General features: G+C 38.3%; 4 protein-coding genes across 4 annotated transcripts in view; 2 read left to right on the forward strand and 2 right to left on the reverse strand.

Annotated features, from left to right (window-relative positions):
- Window positions 1-4193, forward strand: part of LOC101293368 (nucleobase-ascorbate transporter 2-like) — an 8654-nt gene extending 4461 nt beyond the window's left edge. Inside the window, exons 2-11 of the mRNA XM_004292556.1 lie at window positions 1185-1282; window positions 1380-1547; window positions 1655-1758; window positions 1861-1936; window positions 2485-2561; window positions 2666-2762; window positions 2885-3027; window positions 3161-3252; window positions 3947-4024; window positions 4126-4193. Coding sequence (XP_004292604.1) covers window positions 1185-1282; window positions 1380-1547; window positions 1655-1758; window positions 1861-1936; window positions 2485-2561; window positions 2666-2762; window positions 2885-3027; window positions 3161-3252; window positions 3947-4024; window positions 4126-4193 — 1001 coding nt within the window. The remainder of the gene's footprint in view (window positions 1-1184; window positions 1283-1379; window positions 1548-1654; window positions 1759-1860; window positions 1937-2484; window positions 2562-2665; window positions 2763-2884; window positions 3028-3160; window positions 3253-3946; window positions 4025-4125) is intronic.
- Window positions 4194-8439: 4246 nt separating this feature from the next.
- Window positions 8440-10304, forward strand: LOC101297205 (aspartic proteinase-like protein 2-like). Its single transcript, XM_004290630.1, has one exon. The coding sequence runs from the start codon at window positions 8686-8688 to the stop codon at window positions 10168-10170; it is 1485 nt and encodes a 494-aa protein (XP_004290678.1). The 5' UTR covers window positions 8440-8685; the 3' UTR covers window positions 10171-10304.
- Window positions 10305-12230: 1926 nt separating this feature from the next.
- On the reverse strand, window positions 12231-14342 carry LOC101297499. Its single transcript, XM_004290631.1, has 2 exons — window positions 14160-14342; window positions 12231-12468 (listed from the first exon to the last, which is right to left on the reverse strand). The coding sequence occupies exons 1-2, from the start codon at window positions 14338-14340 to the stop codon at window positions 12350-12352; spliced, it is 300 nt and encodes a 99-aa protein (XP_004290679.1). The 5' UTR covers window positions 14341-14342; the 3' UTR covers window positions 12231-12349.
- Window positions 14343-14436: 94 nt separating this feature from the next.
- Window positions 14437-17361, reverse strand: LOC101297795 (BTB/POZ and MATH domain-containing protein 2-like). Its single transcript, XM_004290632.1, has 4 exons — window positions 16671-17361; window positions 16098-16446; window positions 15692-15968; window positions 14437-14856 (listed from the first exon to the last, which is right to left on the reverse strand). The coding sequence occupies exons 1-4, from the start codon at window positions 17099-17101 to the stop codon at window positions 14678-14680; spliced, it is 1236 nt and encodes a 411-aa protein (XP_004290680.1). The 5' UTR covers window positions 17102-17361; the 3' UTR covers window positions 14437-14677.
- Window positions 17362-17843: the final 482 nt, after the last annotated feature.

Here is a 17843-nt window from a genome sequence, read left to right on the forward strand (position 1 = left end):
AGAGAGAGAGAGAGAGGAGAAAATAAGGAAGATGAGATCATGATTGATTCATGAGAGAAAGGAGAAGCGAAGAGAAACGACTAGAACAAGGACCAGTCGAACTTAACATCGCGTTGTTTGCACGCGTTCTTTGGCGTCGGGTGCGCTGAATAGGCTCTCTGAGTTACACTTAAACAAATGTTCGACTAAACTTGCCATACTTTTACCACCGTACCGTTTAAGAGGGACGTAAACAGTTAATATACAGGCAACCATTCTGCTATTTGCTTCATTGAAAAGGTCAAATTCAGTCTCTACTTCTTGTCCACCGAAGTCTGGCCTGCAGTGATCCAAGGACCATTGCGAAAAGCATATTTCTTATACTGAATTTTTTTTGTTTTTAAAAATCTTTTTTAGCTTTCTAATTTTGATTGCATGTTTGATTATTTGGGTGATCAATAGGTCTCTCCAAGCCATCCTTGCTTGGATATTGCATTTTTTTTTCCTTCTTAATTTCATCCTTTGCTGGTTTCTGATGGTGGAAGTAATGACTGTAATGGTCATGATAGAGAAAACAGAACATTTTGTATCTGTATGCAGTTAGACTTGGAGAAAATGAACATATAAAACTTTAGCATTTCCAGTTCTCGACAAAGTGGTTTTATATATTACTAGGAGTCTCAGACAAGGAAGAAGCAATGAAGTGGAGTGTGAACCCTGTAACAGTAGGAAGAATACAATAATGGTTCTTAATTGTGGCCATCCATTCTCTTAATCAGATCAAGGACGTGATGGTAACGGTCAAATGTGTAACAGACCCCGTATACTACTAGTACATGCGATGTTGTACTGCAGCAACAACAGCTGGTTCTTCTAGTAGTTGTAGTGGTGGTTATTTCTACTCCCTTGTCCGTGAAGTTGTTTTCTTTTTTCTTTTCAAGTCAACTCTGTGAGTTTTGTTCCATTCTTTCTGCTGTCACTCTGAAGGATCCAATCTTTAATAGTAAAAGAGAAAATATGAGTTAAGGCTGAAGCAGAGCCATTGATAGGAGGGTTGACAATAGCTTTGGGGATTCGTTTAACTAATCAAAGTGGAAGGAACTGGAGATACAAGTTATGATGTACTTGCAAATGCAACCCTTTTTTATCGCAATTTTTATGCATGATATGTAGCACTTAATAATATTATTTTTGTGTTTTTACAGGTCAAATAATATTACTAGGCTTTCTGCACTTTGTGGTACTTCTTGGGAATATCGTGGCCCTGGTAACTGTAGTGGTACCAATAATGGGTGGCGGGAAGGTAATCCAGAAATTCTGACGCTTTGATGATTTGTTAGGTTTATTTATTTGTAACAGAAATACATGAGTTGATTTCTCTGTTGCTCTAATCTGAACAGAAGGAAAAGGTAACACTGGTGATGAATCTGTTGTTCATTTCTGGTATCAACACACTGGTGCACGCCTTCTATGGGACTAGACTTCCTGTGGTGATCGGAAGCTCGTTCGCTTACCTCATCCTGGTCATAAGCATAGCGGACTCCAAACATGGAATACCAAACCCCCAGGTTGGTTTTTATATGGTTTTTTCTTTGGTTATCTCAACACCTGTACATTTTCAAATGGGACAATGTTGTATGCTTACATATGTTCTTTGTGGGCTATGGTTTTTCAGAGATTTGAGGACACAATACGAGAGGTACAGGGATCTCTTCTGGCGGCATCACTGTTACCGATCTTCCTTAGTTTGTTGCCCGGGCTTGTGAGATTTATATGGAGGTATGGTGTCTTCCTATTGCCCATGGCAGAATGAAAGAACCTTTATCATTATCCGCTCATTAGTATGAAAACTTATATACATATTCATATGTTTTGATGCAGGGCTCTTGACCCAATTACCATGATACCAATGATCATATTCACAGGCTTTGGACTTGTAAATTTTGGTTTACCACAGGTCATTAAATTTATTTTGAGTTAGTTTACTTGCTTTATGCATATACGTGACAAAAACGCATCATTTTTCTTAGATTGACTTGACTTACAAATTTTTAGGTCTAAATGACAATTTGTAGTGTGTTTTATTATTGTAGTTGTGGTCATGTCCTGAGATTGGAGGGCCCTCAGTGCTGGTCGTGTTATTTATATCACAGACACTTCCATTTATGGTGAGGTGTAGGGCAGCCTTACTTAAACACAATAAGGTAATATTTTTTAAGATAAATAGCTCTAATCCTTTTAAATCTTCGTATTTGATAATGTTGCTGCCAATTGTATGAGAATCTATGTTGGATTGTCAATAGGAGACCAACTGAAAAACAGTACAGGTCTTTTTTTTTTTTTTTTTCTTCTGCCGGATGATTTTTCTTTACTTTGCTACTGAAAAGCTTTATGGGATGTTGCAGTGCTTTCATTAGATCTTCAGGATCAACTATCAGATGTTTCAGCGTTATGGCATTTTGTTGTCAATTGTGATTTTATGGCCATTGTCTGCTGTTTTATCAGCAGCACACATATATGGCCATAATCCACAACGGCTGGGTTGTGATGCACGGAGGACTTGGCTTGTTGGTCAACACTGGGTGAGTTTCTTTATTCTCCTGCATGTTGTGTTGGAATGTCTGTCAATAACTTTTACCTCCTGCTGAAACTTGTAAATTAGTAATTATTCTTATATGAATTGCAGCTTCAGGATCCCCTTGCCGTTCCAATGGGGAAGTCCTAAGCTTGATATGAGACATGCATATGCATTGATGGCCGCTTCTATAGTTTCTATGGTGGAGGTAAAATTATGTGGTTCTCTATTGCATATGTGCATTAAAATTTGTTATTTCTTTTTCAATGCGACACAAACATAATTATTTTGAAATAATACTCACATATGTTTTCATTCATGTTGGAGCAGTCCACTGCTTCTTTTGTTGCAGCATCTAGGTATGCCGGTGCCACCTGGATGCCACACACTGTGCTCCAGCGTGGTCTTTGTCTGGAGGGATTTAGCAGTGTTTTGAATGCCATGTTTGGAGTGAGTGGCTCCACAGTATCCATGTGAGTACTTAATTATCCATGTTATAAGCTTACCTTTATCCTTTTCTAGTTAAATATGTAGTCCACCAAGGCTGTAACTACAATCCTCATATGATTTTAATATTTGGTTTATTTATCCTCTTCTGTGTTCTAGTGAAAATGTAGGCCTGTTGGGATTTACACGGGTCGGAAGCAGAAAAGCAGTCATGGTTGCAGCTGGCTTTATGATTTTCTTCTCCGTCACAGGTATGCCATTTAACTTGGCTGAAGATGAACTGCTGCTTTGTTTGGATGGTATATTACCCAAATCTGACTTGGATAGGAGTAGTCAAAATAAGGGATAGGAGTAGCTAACACCTTATCAACTACTTCAAGTGGAAGAACAGATTTGAACTTAGGAACATTCCAAGGTTGACCAAATAATCAGAAACAACCTCCTAAGTATTAGCTTGAGATCTTTTTGCTTCAGGAACGAAATGTATAAGAGGAAACGGATAAAGCCGGTTAAACAGCCAAAAGTTAATATGAACAACATTGCCAAGTATCCAACAAGAACCAGTAGAAAGAATATCTCTCGAGTCAAGAATACCTTTCCAAGTAATAGAAGAATTTGAACGTTTAGGAACAGAACAAAAGGAGTGATGATTTAAATGTTTAGCTTTGATAAGTTTCACCCACCAATTATCTGTTTCAGTAAGATTTTCCATTGTAATTTGGTAAGTGCAGTCTTTTGATGAAAAGGGTTTGAGCAATTTTGATTAAAATCAGTAATAAACATATCATTATCATCAGTAATATGTGTAATATGTTTATGTTTTCTTCGAATCAGCGCTTGAATCTGAAAACAAGAAGTATCATTATCATCAGTAATATGTGTAATCAACACATCATTATCAATCAGTAATATGTGTAACTCTGTTGAAAACTCTCCTATTTACAGATGTTTTGGGAGCATTTGTTGCATCTTTGCCATTGTCTATCATAGCAGGCTGGTCTTTGATACTTCATGGCTATGTTGGTAAGAACCTCTCGATTAATCATGCGTTTTGTTGTTACTCAATGTGTTGAACTCTGTTATTTGTTGGTGATACTATCTTGTATGTTTGTGTCATTGTGCAGCGTCTGTGGGAACTAGTTTCCTACAGTTCTGCAACCCCAACAGCCACAGGATGACAGGAACATGCTGATTTTGGGAGTCTCCCTATGCATGGGAGTTTCCGTACGCATCCGCTCGTGAGTACATGATATTTCATGGTCATGGACCGTTTCATGCGATCCCATGGGTGAGTTAATTTAGTTTAACAACACAATTTCATTTAAACGAAAACAAAAATCTAACCTTAGCATTTGTATTTATCTATTTCTTTTAATTTTTTTCTTCAGGTCTCCGATATAGTCTATGTGGTTTTGTCGTCTCTAGCGACAATAGCTACTACTGTTGGATTGTGTTTGGACTTGTTCATTAGAAGATGCAGCAAGACCAAGTATGAGACCGGACACCGATGGAAGAAGAGATTCATAGATCCCCAGTCTGCGAGGAGGACCAGTGTACTATGCATTGCCTCCTAGCCCCTTTAGTTGATTTCGACCTGGGCCTAGTGTAGGATTGCATTGATAGTGGAGGTTTGCTACTTTTGTGTATATGATTCCCCTTACACAGATGGAATCTGATATTTGGAATTCTTTGGCTTCCTTAGCACCTGAGAATTGGTTATTGATTAGAGGCTTTGAATGCCTTCAAGAAAAATTAGGAGGCCTACAGTAAAACCGATCGGTATATGCAATTTCTGAATGATCATAATCTAATTTCTTTACCAGCTTCAGGATCTCAATCTAATCGGTGCAATGATCAACCTGCTGACATCCTATTTATGCACATTCAGATTGAATATTTAGTCTTTGTGTAACAAATATTTCTATGAACTTAACCATTTCTCCTGTACTTCATTCTCATCATAGTTTTATTTTCTGGCAATCTGATTTTGCTACTCCTGTTAAAATTGATAAAAGAATTATGTTTGAGGCTGCTTGGCTTGATCTTCACTCATTGATAATATAGTACAAAGAGCTGCTACTAATCAGTTTACTGGCTCATGCTTTTCTAAATAGTTTCTCAGCTCTAGCGTCTAACTAGAGCGAAACAAGTTTGGATAATATTTTCCATCAACAATTAGAGGATACTCAACTTCTTTATTGTTCATCTCCTGACCCTTTACTGTTAAGAAAGGAGAATCGTCTGTCTATGTTATAGAATGATTTGGCCATTTCAGACTAGACGGGAAACAAAGAGCTTGTGTAAATTGGATTCGCCTTGGAGACAAAAATACTTCTTGTTTTCATATTCAAGCGCTGATTCGAAGAAAACGTAAACATATTACACATATTACTGATGATAATGATATGTTTTATCACTGATTTTAATCAAAATTTCTCAAACCCTTACCTCCTCAAAATTTCTTTGGTGCGTCTATTGTCATCCCACAAACAACTTTTTCACCTCACACATTGCTGATTTATTGAAAGATCAAAATACCATGATGTAACATTATAACAATAGATAATAAGTTGTTACAAATTACAAATTACTAATTTTTTTTTTATCTTTTTGTTTTGGATGAACCACGTACTTCATAAATCAGCAATGTGCATATTTGGTCATTCTATCTGAAGACGCTAGCCTTCAACCTGAAGACGAGGTGAACTGTTTGTATTTCTTTTTTTCTTTGTTCATTTTTTTTCTTTGTTGATGATTCGTCTATCCTTTTACTCATTATTTCCATGTCGATTTCGTATATAAATTCTTATAGGCAACTGTACCGTATTTATGAACAACGCATAGATCAGTTCAAGAAACTCAGAAGTATGGAGGGCGTTGCTACTAGAGATATATTTATATACATTGTGCATCTTGATATCGACAGATACTATTGAGTTGTTAAATTTGAGAGTTTTTTCTTATTCTTAAATTGAGATTTATACTTTAATGTGAATTTTTTTTGTTCAGTTGGTGATTTTACTTACATTTTTTTTATCAGGTAAATTACAACTGCATGAGTTGAACTCACAACCTCTCATTTACTAAAAAGGAGACTATGTCACTAGACCTAGACCAAATGGTTAGGGGCGTGATTTTACTTACCTTGAACTTATACTTTCAGAACAAATTATACTAATGTTATGGTTTTCTTCAATTTATTATTCTTTGAAAAAATATATGTAGGATGAGAAGAGAGTGTAAGGTGAACAAAGTATAATTGAAAAAAAAATATTTTAGGTCTTGTAAATGGGTGAACAAAGTAGAATTACAATTAAAAATACAGAAGTGAGGTGTGTAGAGAATGTGGGGTGAGTAAAATGGTTTGTGGAGTGGCAATAGACGCACAATTTTCTTTTTCTTCTTTGATAAAATAAAAAAGAAAACTTTGAAGCTCATTTTAGATTCGAAGCTATGTGGCTAAATCATGTTTCTTCATAGAAAGCAGATTGGTACTAAATTACAATATTTTCTTAGTTTCACCCAAAGCTTTCAACACTTGATCAAGACTTGAAGTTTCTTTGTTTTGCCTTTTCGGTAAGGGAGTTTCTACTCGTACATCCAAAATTAGTACTTGGACCTCCGCACTTAATATACTTCCAACTTACTTTTTAAAATAAGAGAGAGTCTTCGGTGCGACGGCCGTGCCACGTGTCCGTGCGACCGGCCTACGGTCGTGCGACACGTGTTTTTTTTTTCACAGCAGCACACACGTTCTCCTCCGGCGAAGCTGTGTTCTCCTCCGGCGAAGCTTCTTCTTCCTTTCTCTGGAGATTCTTGGCTCGTCGGAGCTCCGGGAGCGAATGGAGGGGAGATGAGAGGGATCCATAGAGGTGGAGAGGAAGAAGAAGGCGGAGAGAGGAGGGGTAGGGTTTCGAAGGGTGTGGCGGTCACGAAATTTGGGGCAAGAAATGAGGGAGAGCAGCGGAGGAGGATCTGCGTCGTGGTTGGCGATGGTTTCGGCCGGCGAGGGTGAAGAAAAACAGAAGAAGGTTCGCCGGAGGAGAACGCAGTGGCTGCTGTGGGCTGCTGTAGAAAAAAAAAAACACGTGTCGCACGATCGTCGGCCGGTCGCACGGACACGTGGCACGGCCGTCGCACCGAAGAATTTCTCTTAAAATAATCAAAATTTTGTTTTCCTGAAATGCCCTTCATTTAATAAAATCAATGAAAACTTTTTTTTTCTTTTTATCTTTTTTCAGTATATATACACTAGTTTTATCTAAATTGAATTGGGATTTCTTCTATATTATGAATTTCATAACTGTGAATCCACATTTCTCAGAATTATTGTCAATGATTAAAACCATATGCTGGATATGTTGATTGAGTACCCAAGTAATTTTCTTGAGAGACTTTCAAGACTGCCGTGCGTGTTAAAGGGATAATTCTTAAGGATCTTAAAGAATTGAGCATAATATGGCATATGTAAGATCTGCATATCCAACATCACACATCCATGTATTTTTCCAGAAGGTTTCCAGTACTCAATTGCAAATAGGAAGCCATACCTTGAATAAATGTTTATGTACTTGTATATCCTTCTGTAAAAGACTATTCATCTTGGAGAAAAGGAACAGAGCCTCGTCTAATTTTCCTCTCCTCTTCTATATATATTTTGTGTCTATATTGGTGATTTTGTCAACTCTCACTCAATAAAAAGAAGAGGTCCAAATGTTAATATTAGAGATATGAATAGAAGCTCTCTTCCGGTAACATCTTTACTTGAATAAAAAATAAAATAAAATTGATATTTTGAAATTAAGACTCTCCACATGACTTGACGACTTCCTTAGCATACCTTCTTGATTTGGAAGCCAATGCTTCTAAGGATTTACAACTTGCCTATTGGTGAGGGAATAATTTGGAAACAATGAGCAAGACCTAATTAGTTAGCTCTTGGTGATAAAAACACTTTTTATTTCCAAACTCAGGCCCTCAACAAAAGAAAATAAAACTCATTATTCATGTTAAGGATGACAATGGCTTATATTCTTCTTTTTTCTCTCTTCTTTTATCACACGTTTCACCTGCTCTTATGCTCGGCAGGAATAAGTTTATTAGACAGTTACTAACTAGATGGTGCTCGCCTATAACGACTCCCCTGGTAAAATTTTCAGTCAAAAGACGAAAAAAACACTCTCCTCACAAAAAACCGTCGTAACTGGTAACCTGTAACAATATTTACCCCAGTATTACCAAACAAAACCATACCTTATAGTTAAACTCAACATAAACCAATACTTGAACCAAAAGTAATTACAAAACGAGAACCAAACTTTGAAAACGCGCAAATAGTTGGTCAGTCTTTCCTCTGACTCTTGACTCCATGCGCTCTGTCCGTCCTTCTCTTTATCTTGCCGTCTTTCCATTCCTATTTCTTGCCTCCCCTCTTGTCCTTTCTCACATGCCTTTCCCTCCCTCACCGTCACCTCTCAAACTTTCCCCCAAAACCCATTTCTCTCTAATCATCTCTCTTCCAACTTCAGCTATTCTTTCCCATCTGGGTTTGTCTCCCGGTCTCCTCCAACAATCAGATCTTAGTCTTCTCACCACCCTCAACTTTCAATAACAAAAACCCATATTTCTACTCCAACATCTTTCAAAATCGAATCTTGTCATCAGATTCCATCAGGGTTTTGTATATGGATCCTGGACCGATATCAAGATCGGTTCTTTTCGGGTTTCTGATACTTGTTTCCCTGATTCTAAATGTTTCCGGCAACTTCGTTTTTCCGGTGAGTCACAAGTTCCAGGGCCGCCGCGGGTGGCCGTCTTTGAGTGAGTTAAAGGCCCACGACGCTCGTCGCCACGGCCGGAACCTCCTCTTTGTTTCGTCTTCAGCTGTGGATCTGGAATTGGGCGGCAACGGCCACCCTTCCGAGACTGGTCTCTATTTCGCTAAGCTCGGAATCGGAACTCCGGCCAAGGACTACTACGTGCAAGTAGACACCGGCAGCGATATCTTGTGGATCAATTGCATTGAGTGTGCCAGTTGCCCCAAGAAAAGCGACATTGGCGTCAAGCTGACGTTGTATGATCCAAAAGGGTCTTCGACTTCTGAATCGATCAGTTGTGATCAGGACTTTTGCACTGCGCAGTATGATGGTCAGTTACCGGGTTGTAAGCCGGATTTGCTTTGTCAATATAATGTGGTGTATGGGGATGGGAGTTCGACTTCAGGGTACTTTGTGAAGGATGTGATTGAGTTTGATAGGGTTAGTGGGAGTCATCAGACTTCGGTGACGAATGGGAGCATTGTGTTCGGGTGTGGAGCTAAGCAGTCGGGGCAGCTTGGGAAGTCGTCTGAGGCGCTTGATGGGATTCTTGGATTTGGACAAGCGAATTCGTCTATGATTTCTCAGCTGGCTGCTGCTGGGAAGGTGAAGAGGCAGTTTGCGCATTGTTTGGACAATGTGAATGGTGGTGGGATTTTCGCCATTGGGGAAGTTGTGGAGCCGAAACTGAAGCTGAACATGACTCCGTTGGTGCCCAAAACCGCGCATTACAATGTGGTCATGGAGGCAATTGAGGTGGGTGGTGATGTTGTAGACCTGCCCTCGGATACATTTGACAGTGGAGACAAGGAAGGGACCATCATAGATAGTGGTACCACTTTGGCTTATCTTCCACAGGTGATTTATGAGCCGGTGATGAAAATGATAATGAGCAAGCAACCCAATTTGAAGTTGCACACTGTGGAGGACCAGTTCACATGTTTTCAGTATTTGGAAGATGTGGATGATGGGTTCCCGGTGGTGAAGTTTCACTTTAAGAACTCGGTTTCGCTATCTGTGTATCCCCATGAGTATTTGTTCCAATTGAAGGAGTATGTGTGGTGTTCTGGGTGGCAGAGCAATGGGATGAAAACCAAAGATGGAGGATCCATAACTCTTTTGGGAGATTTGGTGCTCTCGAATAAGCTGGTGTTTTACGACCTTGAGAATCAGTCCATTGGGTGGATTGATTACAATTGCTCTTCAAGCATCAGAGTGAAAGATGACAATTCAGGGGAAATGTACAGTGTTGAAGCACACAACATTTCTTCTGCTTCAGGTTTGTTAATGGGTAGAAGATTATTGACATTATTGTTATTTGTAAGTTGTATGCTGCTGCAAATATCTATATAGTTAGATTAGTTTAACAGATAGCACAGCATTCTTTGATTTTGGACGATAATTTATCAATCAATAAGAATTTGTGTTTGCTCAGTTCGTGAGGATACATTGTGCTCTGATATTTCAGTTCAAAGTTGCTCCTGATTATCATTATGATAGACATAGGATATGAGAATGTTTAGTATTGGTAGAATGGAAGTGTGAATGAAGTGGGGATTGAAGTGATAACTTTGGGTTTGCAGATTGAGAATTTGGTGTTTAGAGGAGAGTGGAAATGTTGGTTTTACGAAGTAGGAAAATTGGAAATTTGAGGCTTGGGAGAATAGAGTTAAGATTAATTGCTCTGTATAAGTTCTTATTTGCTAATGGGAATTCAAGGAAGCTCTTGTCTGCTTTATGGGTTCTTGACTTCTTGTATATGCCAGTATTGTTGTTTATAGTCTCCTGCTAATGAAAACATAAACATCAATCATACTTCTGAGCAAGTGCACAATCGATGTGTGCAATTTACTGAATTTAGTAACAATTAGCAAGCCATAGCCAATTTTTCCAAGCACTGAAAAGTATATGAAAAGAACAGAACTTTAATCTCTGATGCAACTGAGTTCATTGAGTTGAATATCTTAAACATAAGGCCAAAACTGAACAGCTATCATCCTATCACAATATGGAGAACAAGTCCAGTGGTGTCTTTTAGAATCTTTTGTGACGGCCAACATACAGCTTAGGCTGTCTGTGATGTTCCCATCTGTCAAATAGCAGATATGAATAAGTTTCTTAGTGGATTGCATGATGAAAATAATATCATGAGCAATGAGCAGCATCTGTTCAGGAAAACAAAACAAAATAAAAAAACAAGAGAAACCCAAAAACAAAACAATCAGCAACTGGTCTTTATATGATATTAGATAGTGTTATTTGCAATTTAAAGAATTTTTCGTTTGTCAAAACCGAACTTGATGCATCCCTAGAGTAGCATGTCTGCTACTATAAAGCAAGAGTTGAAATACTGCGTAGGCTCAGATCTTAGTCATAAGCTAAGTGCAGATTCTTATTACTTTCAGGTATTTAGAAGACTATCTAGGTTATGGTACAGCAAGGTTTGATTGCTATCTAGCAATAAAGCTGTAATAGAAACATGATGCATGCTTAGATGTTCCTTGCCTCCTTAGTAAACAAACAATCTTGGTTGAAGTGTAATCACGAGTTGTCATAATGTGAGCAATCCCTTTGGATAATTTATAGCTTATAATAAGATGAAGTACCGCTTATACACTTCTCTAGCGTGTGGAATTCCATCTTTATGAAGAACAAATCTCACAACAGCAGAAGATACGAAAAATTCATTTTCAAGCCACCAACTTTAGCTAAACATTTCAGCATCACGAGTTCACAACCATCCTGTACAAAACAAAAGTTTTTGATTAGCAAAGAACAATGAGGGCCTGCAATATGAGATCATGTTTAAGTTGTTCTCATAATATGCTGCATGAGGTAAGTTCAACAGGAGGGAGTGGAAAACACCATTAGCTACAGGCTCTCAGCTTCAGAAATGGATTCTGGTAGTCTGGTAAAAACTTCTTTAACAAAGATGGACTGCAGCTCATCTCTTACTCAGAGTACAACCTCTTTTAAACTATCTAGTTTCTACTGAGACTCTTAATAGCCATACACTGAAATTTGCTATGCTGATAGGCAAGTTCCTCGTTGATACACCCCCGCATTTGAAAACTTAGAAGAGGTGAAGTATAACTAGCAGATGGTCGAATATTAGAGCTGAGGTCAGAACTATAGCCACCTCATAAACCTAATCATAGCGGGACATCCAAGATCCATGTACTCCATCAAACAGTTAATCACATAATATAATTGCACCCAGAACACAGTTATCCGATTCAGATTCAGTTAAAGCACATATACCTGAACTGCTTTTTCTATCTAACAAAGTGTAATTTCATCACTCATCTTAGTCATCTTCTCTGTATTTGCAGGCTATTCAAGTCTTCCAAGCCAGTCTCAATAATCTGGTTCTGATTAACCAAGGAAGTAGCTTCCAAGATCTTGAAAAACCCCTTTCTCAGTGCAAAAATAGAGGGAAGTGCTTTGAACTGCTTCAAATTTATATGTGGTTCGTAGCATGCTAAAACCTTGCTCTTGAAACTTATTAACTTTGTTCCTTGACTTCTCATTTTCAGCATCTGAGCCTTCCTTCATCATTATGGGACAAGCAGCATTGACATTTTAGTTGCGGTCGAACTCCCAAGCTGCGGCATTCAAACTCCGGGGAAACTTGATCATATGAGCCAGGATCTGCATAAAACATTCATTGATCAACAACCTCAATCTTGAACAAAGTAAAAACAATATGGTAATATACCAAGTGACTGTAGGAACAAACCATTTACTGTTTACCCCAAATCTCTAGTGGCTGCGTTCTAATCTCTATAACGATGCAAGCATACGAAACTGAGATATAGGGCACGAAGACATTTTGTCATGCAACTCATCACTCATGTCTACACTACCGAAATTAACATTCATATCATCAACTCGATAAAGCTCCACTGCAACTATAACAATTGCCTGAGGCACAAACATATTTTATCGAGATAAAACTGATGCTGTGTTCTATGCCTCATATGTAAGTCGAGTTTACAAATTCACCACTGTAACACTGAAAGGCATTTGGTAACTCTTTCACCATAAAAAGTAACAAAATATTGAAAATAACAAATCTATGGGAGGTTTTGATAAGTTGAAATTCACCTGTAGGACTAAAATGAACATGAATGAACTTCGACTACTATAATATCTAGGGTCAAAGAAAAATATAGGTCTTGGGAGGTATCTGAAAGGATTTGGAAGGTAATAAATTCGATTTATATAGACACTATTTCTCTTTAGGCTAGGGGGTTGGTTCATAGGTACAACCTTTGTAAGTTCATGGTTTGGCAAACCAATTTCGGGGAATTGAAACCAAGATAATATAATCTTAAACGCATGTGATACCGATGAGATGTAGCTTATACATGTAGAGAGCGATGACCTAACAGGGATGCCACATGATGAATTCTAATACGATCTCTCTTTTTCTAAATGCTCTCAAGAATCATATCCAACAGTGGAACATAATCAAAATACTTGGTGCCATCTAGACATGAAAATGCTGAACTCAAATTTGTTTCCAATAGTAAGTTGAAATTGTTCAGTAATGCCTAGTAGATTCGTATCCAGTAGACAGTAGATGAACATGAGCAAAAAAAAAAAACTTGATTTCACTCTAAGATCTAAGAAGGTTTGCTAAACATTAATTTGTTTCAAATAGTAAGTTAAAATTGTTCAGTAATGCACTAATGCCTAGTAGAATCATATCCAGTAGATGAACATGAGCAAAAAAACTTGATGGTTTCACTCTAGATCTAACAACGTTTGCTTCCACTCTAGATCTAAATTGAAATGGTTCGGTTATCAATAGCATGCATTAGCTGGCTAGCTGCAACTGAAATCCGACCCGGAAAACTATCCATGCTTATTTCATTCAGTCAGTGCTTGCACTTATACTACATGTTCATAGATTATTTAGGTTAACGTCAGATTGCCTATTGTTATTAATTTGGTTGTATGCTATGGTTGGTTTTCACTCTTCAGAGCATTGATTGGAATAAAGGAGTAACACAAAGAAATGGGGTGTGTATTATACCTATAGCAAGTCAACCAATCAACCATCTAATCCATGGCTATATGGATGTCCTGGTCTCAAATATGCAATGAAACTAGGGAGAGCTGTGACCCGACTGTGATTGCATTACCTATAATTGTGACAAATGGACTTCTCTAAACACCCATTAGATGACTAAGAACTTGAAGTAGAAAACTTGTTGTACATGAACAAACCCAAGCCTCTTCTCCCAACAAAAAATTAGAATGGAAAACTGAGTAAGAATTGCCCTTCAAAGTTATTTCTCAGACAGAGTAAACGAAGCTGAGAAATGTAAATGTACCTAGAAGTTCAGCTGATACTGCAATGAGCATATAGCTGTAGTAGGATTCTGCCCGAAACTGCTTACGAGTCTTGAGGAGAAACCGATGGATGAGGAATGAATTGAAGAAAGTCCGAGATAAAAGGTCTTTGGCAATGAGCTGAACTAAATAAACAAACAAATCTTGGATCATCACAAGCATGCTGAAGCTGATTTTGGGTTCCTCTAAAAACTTCATGTAATTTCTTCTGAACTTCATCTTTTGTTTCGATATTCTTACAAATCTCCTGTAAAGGTTCTAAGTAACCACAAACTTTTGGTTAAAGCGTGGAATTGAATTTTCTTTTCTTAATCAAACAGTAAGTGCTACAACTTTCACATTACAAACCAACAGTTACATCAACATCCTTACAAACAACAAAGCTAAGAAGAAACTATTATTTATTTCTAAACCTAGAAATAATCTCCCGCCTCATTTTTTTTCTTGTTTCCATTTTCTCGTCTACACAGAAAACATTTAACAAGATCAATTCACTATACTATAGCCTTTGCTTCACTCGCCTGCCATTAATGTCACTACCATCAAGAATAGCTTCATTACCAATCCTGCATTGAGATACAGAATGTTCACCAACTCTAGCTACATATTCCAAGAGTTCGGTCAAAACAGACGGGCAGCTTTCCCTCAAGTGTTTATAACCATCCGTCTTCATCACACCTACAAAATAAAACAAAAGAATTCTCAGTTACTGAGTAACTTATAACCCATGCATACATTACATCCAGGAACCATAAAATTAGACAAAGACAAACAAGGACCAAGACAGCATGACGTAATATGAAGAAAAGAACTGAACTACTAGTTTAAAGAAGAGATAATGTTCAAAATCTAAAAGAATGTAAGATATTCATGTGGTCCAAGATTACCACCAATCTAGAAGTTTTCTATGTACAAACAACCTCAAAGTGTAAAATAGCCTAGATTTGTTTCCTCCCTGTTCTAGACAATTCTAACAACCCTTTTCAAAAGCTTATACCAGAAGCCTGTAGTATAATAGCTGCTAATAAAAGGATATGCAATTATTGATGGACCTTCCAGATACTAAAGGACCAAGAGGAAGTATAAGTGTTCTCACAATAAGGTTATGCACGCTTAAGCTTAACTTTATGACCTATAGAGGCATATAATATAAGAATAATCAAAGGATTGGTAATGAGCCAGGGGGGTAACAAAAGAATAATGGTCAGAGAGTTGGTAATAAGATGCAACTGACTGCGAATTCAAAACATCAATAGATAAAGCAAGACATGTGAATAGCGGACAGTTGTAATCATACAAAAGTAATTCTCCAATGATTTGATTACACTGCAATTCTAGCACCAGGTTATGGAGTTATCAAATTATCCATATATGACTGATTTAACCCATGTACAATCATCGTCAACAATCTCACTTGGAACTGCTGAGAATGATGGTTTTCCTTTCATCTTACAAACCCAGAATCAATTTCAATTTATTTGTAAAACAAAACTTGATAGATATAAAGACTCACCTTGTAGATTTCCAGGAGTTGCAATGAATCTGAGACACACAGCTTTCAACTGGAAACAGTGATGTTGTTCTGCCAAAGCTAATGTCGTTGCCACAGTGTTAATTGCTACATCCTTGCACAGATTTTGCTCGCACAGCAACCTTAGCCTTTCTAAGCCATACCGATCTGCTGCCGCGAGCAGATGCTGAGCCATCAGAGTGGAAGCTCCATGAGAATTGATGCCGGTAAGCTCCTCAATGTCAGGCAGTGAATCCCAATACATGAAATGAAGTAAAGCCTGCACACGGAAAAAATCAAAATAAATGAATTGTCAAGTGTGCTCTCCCATCTTTGTAGAAACATACAATGAGCATTTGTTAAATGATGACATATACACATCATAACCATAGAAAGACATGCATCATACCTTAAAGACTGGAGCCTCTATGTCCTCAACATTTATGCACTGCGAGTTCTGATCTTTCATAGGACCAAATAGTTGGGCCCTGAAAACAGGTGATCGAGCTGCTAATACCAACTTGTGAGCAGCAAAAGTTTCCCCATCAACTTCAAAATTTACATCAGTTCCCTTTCCACTTTCTAGTAGTTGCCCAAAATATTGACCCATGTTAGATCGTGGTACTGCTATAGAGTATATTTTTGGTCCTTCGGTGTGTGATTTCACAACACCAACCATACAGTTGACTGAGAGGCAATTATCTTTAAGGTAGTCTGATGTCTCCAGCGAAGTTCTTTTGAAAAAACGCTTGTAACCCCTGCAGCATCCAAAGAAGCCATTATATTCTACAAGTAAACCAGTCACACAATGGATACCTACACGATACAGAGAGCTGAACCAAACTAAATCTGAGAACATCTCATTGCAGAGTACAGAACATAACCAATGCTTCACATTTCCTACCAATTCACCAAACTCACACACATTCATCACAAAAGCAATGCAAGATAAACAAGACTCGGGCGAAAGAATTCAACTCACCACATACTACCGCGATACTTAAGCGTATACGGACCGCTATCCAACGACCTCCCAAAATGGGTATGAACCTTGTGCCTCCCATTCCCACTCTGATCCAAAAGCGTCAGCTCGAACAAAGCCCTCACATCGCTGCCCTCACTGGCCAGGGCAATGAAGAGCGACACATATGTGGCATTGTCCTCGACGCTCTTGCCGTCGGGATAGAAGTAGATGGCCCAAGAATACCCACCCACATTGAAAACATCGGAGCTCACGTATTTCCCAATCCCCATCCCTTTCGATAACGAATACCCGGTGATCTTGAACTGGTGCGTCCCGTTCACCGTCTCCGTGATCGACGTCGAAGATGTCGTCGTCGGAGCCGGCGACGGGGGCTTCGCCGGCGACGAGGAAGAAGACGGCCTGGAGGCTTCTAGGAGAACCTTCCCCATTGAAATTCAGCTTCTTTGGAGTCGGATTGTCCCGGATTGGAGATCTAGGGTTTGATCGGAGAAATTAGATCGGAAAATGAGAAATCTTCAACCTGGAATTGAAGATTCCTCTGGTGCTGGAGAAGAAGGCGAGAGTCTTGCTCAGAGAATCTAAAAGGGGAAAGCTTCTATGGGGTTCTAGAAGGTGGAAATTATATAGGAAAGGTTTGTGTTCACATTCACAGAGAGAGAGAAAGGAAGGTGAAGAAGAAGAAGATGATGACTTGTGTGAGTCGTCAAGGTGGGTTTTATACTTGGATTTTTTTGCTGACAGTGAATTATTGGTGAGGGAAGGAGAAAAGCGTACGTGCCTGATCTAACTAATTTTGAAACACTCGCTCTCCTATTGGGCCACGTATGGTTTAGCTAACGGAAACGGTGCTCTGGGCATTTTGGACGAGGGAGCTTAGATTTACTTTCCTAATTATGGATCGCATATTCTCAATTATAGTAGGTGTCCATTTTTTTAGATTTTTTTTTTTCTTAAAAGAAAGAGGTGAAGATTTATTGAAGATAAACTAGCTCATACAATGACAAGCAACATAGTTGTTAATACGAAATGGTATCTGACCACATCCAGATAAGTTAAAGATCAGACATACATGTACGCAGCTAAAAAAATCGTATAATGGTAAACTCGTCATTTGCAAAAATAAAGTTTTTTTTGTACATTATATAGGAGTTAGAGCTACTTATGATAGAA

Source organism: Fragaria vesca, linkage group LG2 (assembly GCF_000184155.1).
Source record: "Fragaria vesca subsp. vesca linkage group LG2, FraVesHawaii_1.0, whole genome shotgun sequence".
Lineage (NCBI taxonomy): Eukaryota > Viridiplantae > Streptophyta > Magnoliopsida > Rosales > Rosaceae > Fragaria > Fragaria vesca.

Excerpts from the sequence above, each read along its gene's own strand:
- LOC101297795 (XM_004290632.1), bottom strand. The coding sequence starts at position 17,101 with ATGGGGAAGGTTCTCCTAGAAGCCTCCAGGCCGTCTTCTTCCTCGTCG. Across the intron at positions 15,969-16,097 it reads TAGAGGCTCCAGTCTTTAAG|GCTTTACTTCATTTCATGTA; the intron begins GTATGATGCATG and ends TTCCGTGTGCAG. Across the intron at positions 14,857-15,691 it reads AACTCCTGGAAATCTACAAG|GTGTGATGAAGACGGATGGT; the intron begins GTGAGTCTTTAT and ends TTTATTTTGTAG.
- LOC101297205 (XM_004290630.1), top strand. The coding sequence starts at position 8,686 with ATGGATCCTGGACCGATATCAAGATCGGTTCTTTTCGGGTTTCTGATA.
- LOC101297499 (XM_004290631.1), bottom strand. The coding sequence starts at position 14,340 with ATGCTTGTGATGATCCAAGATTTGTTTGTTTATTTAGTTCAGCTCATT. Across the intron at positions 12,469-14,159 it reads AGTATCAGCTGAACTTCTAG|ATCCTGGCTCATATGATCAA; the intron begins GTACATTTACAT and ends TGTTTTATGCAG.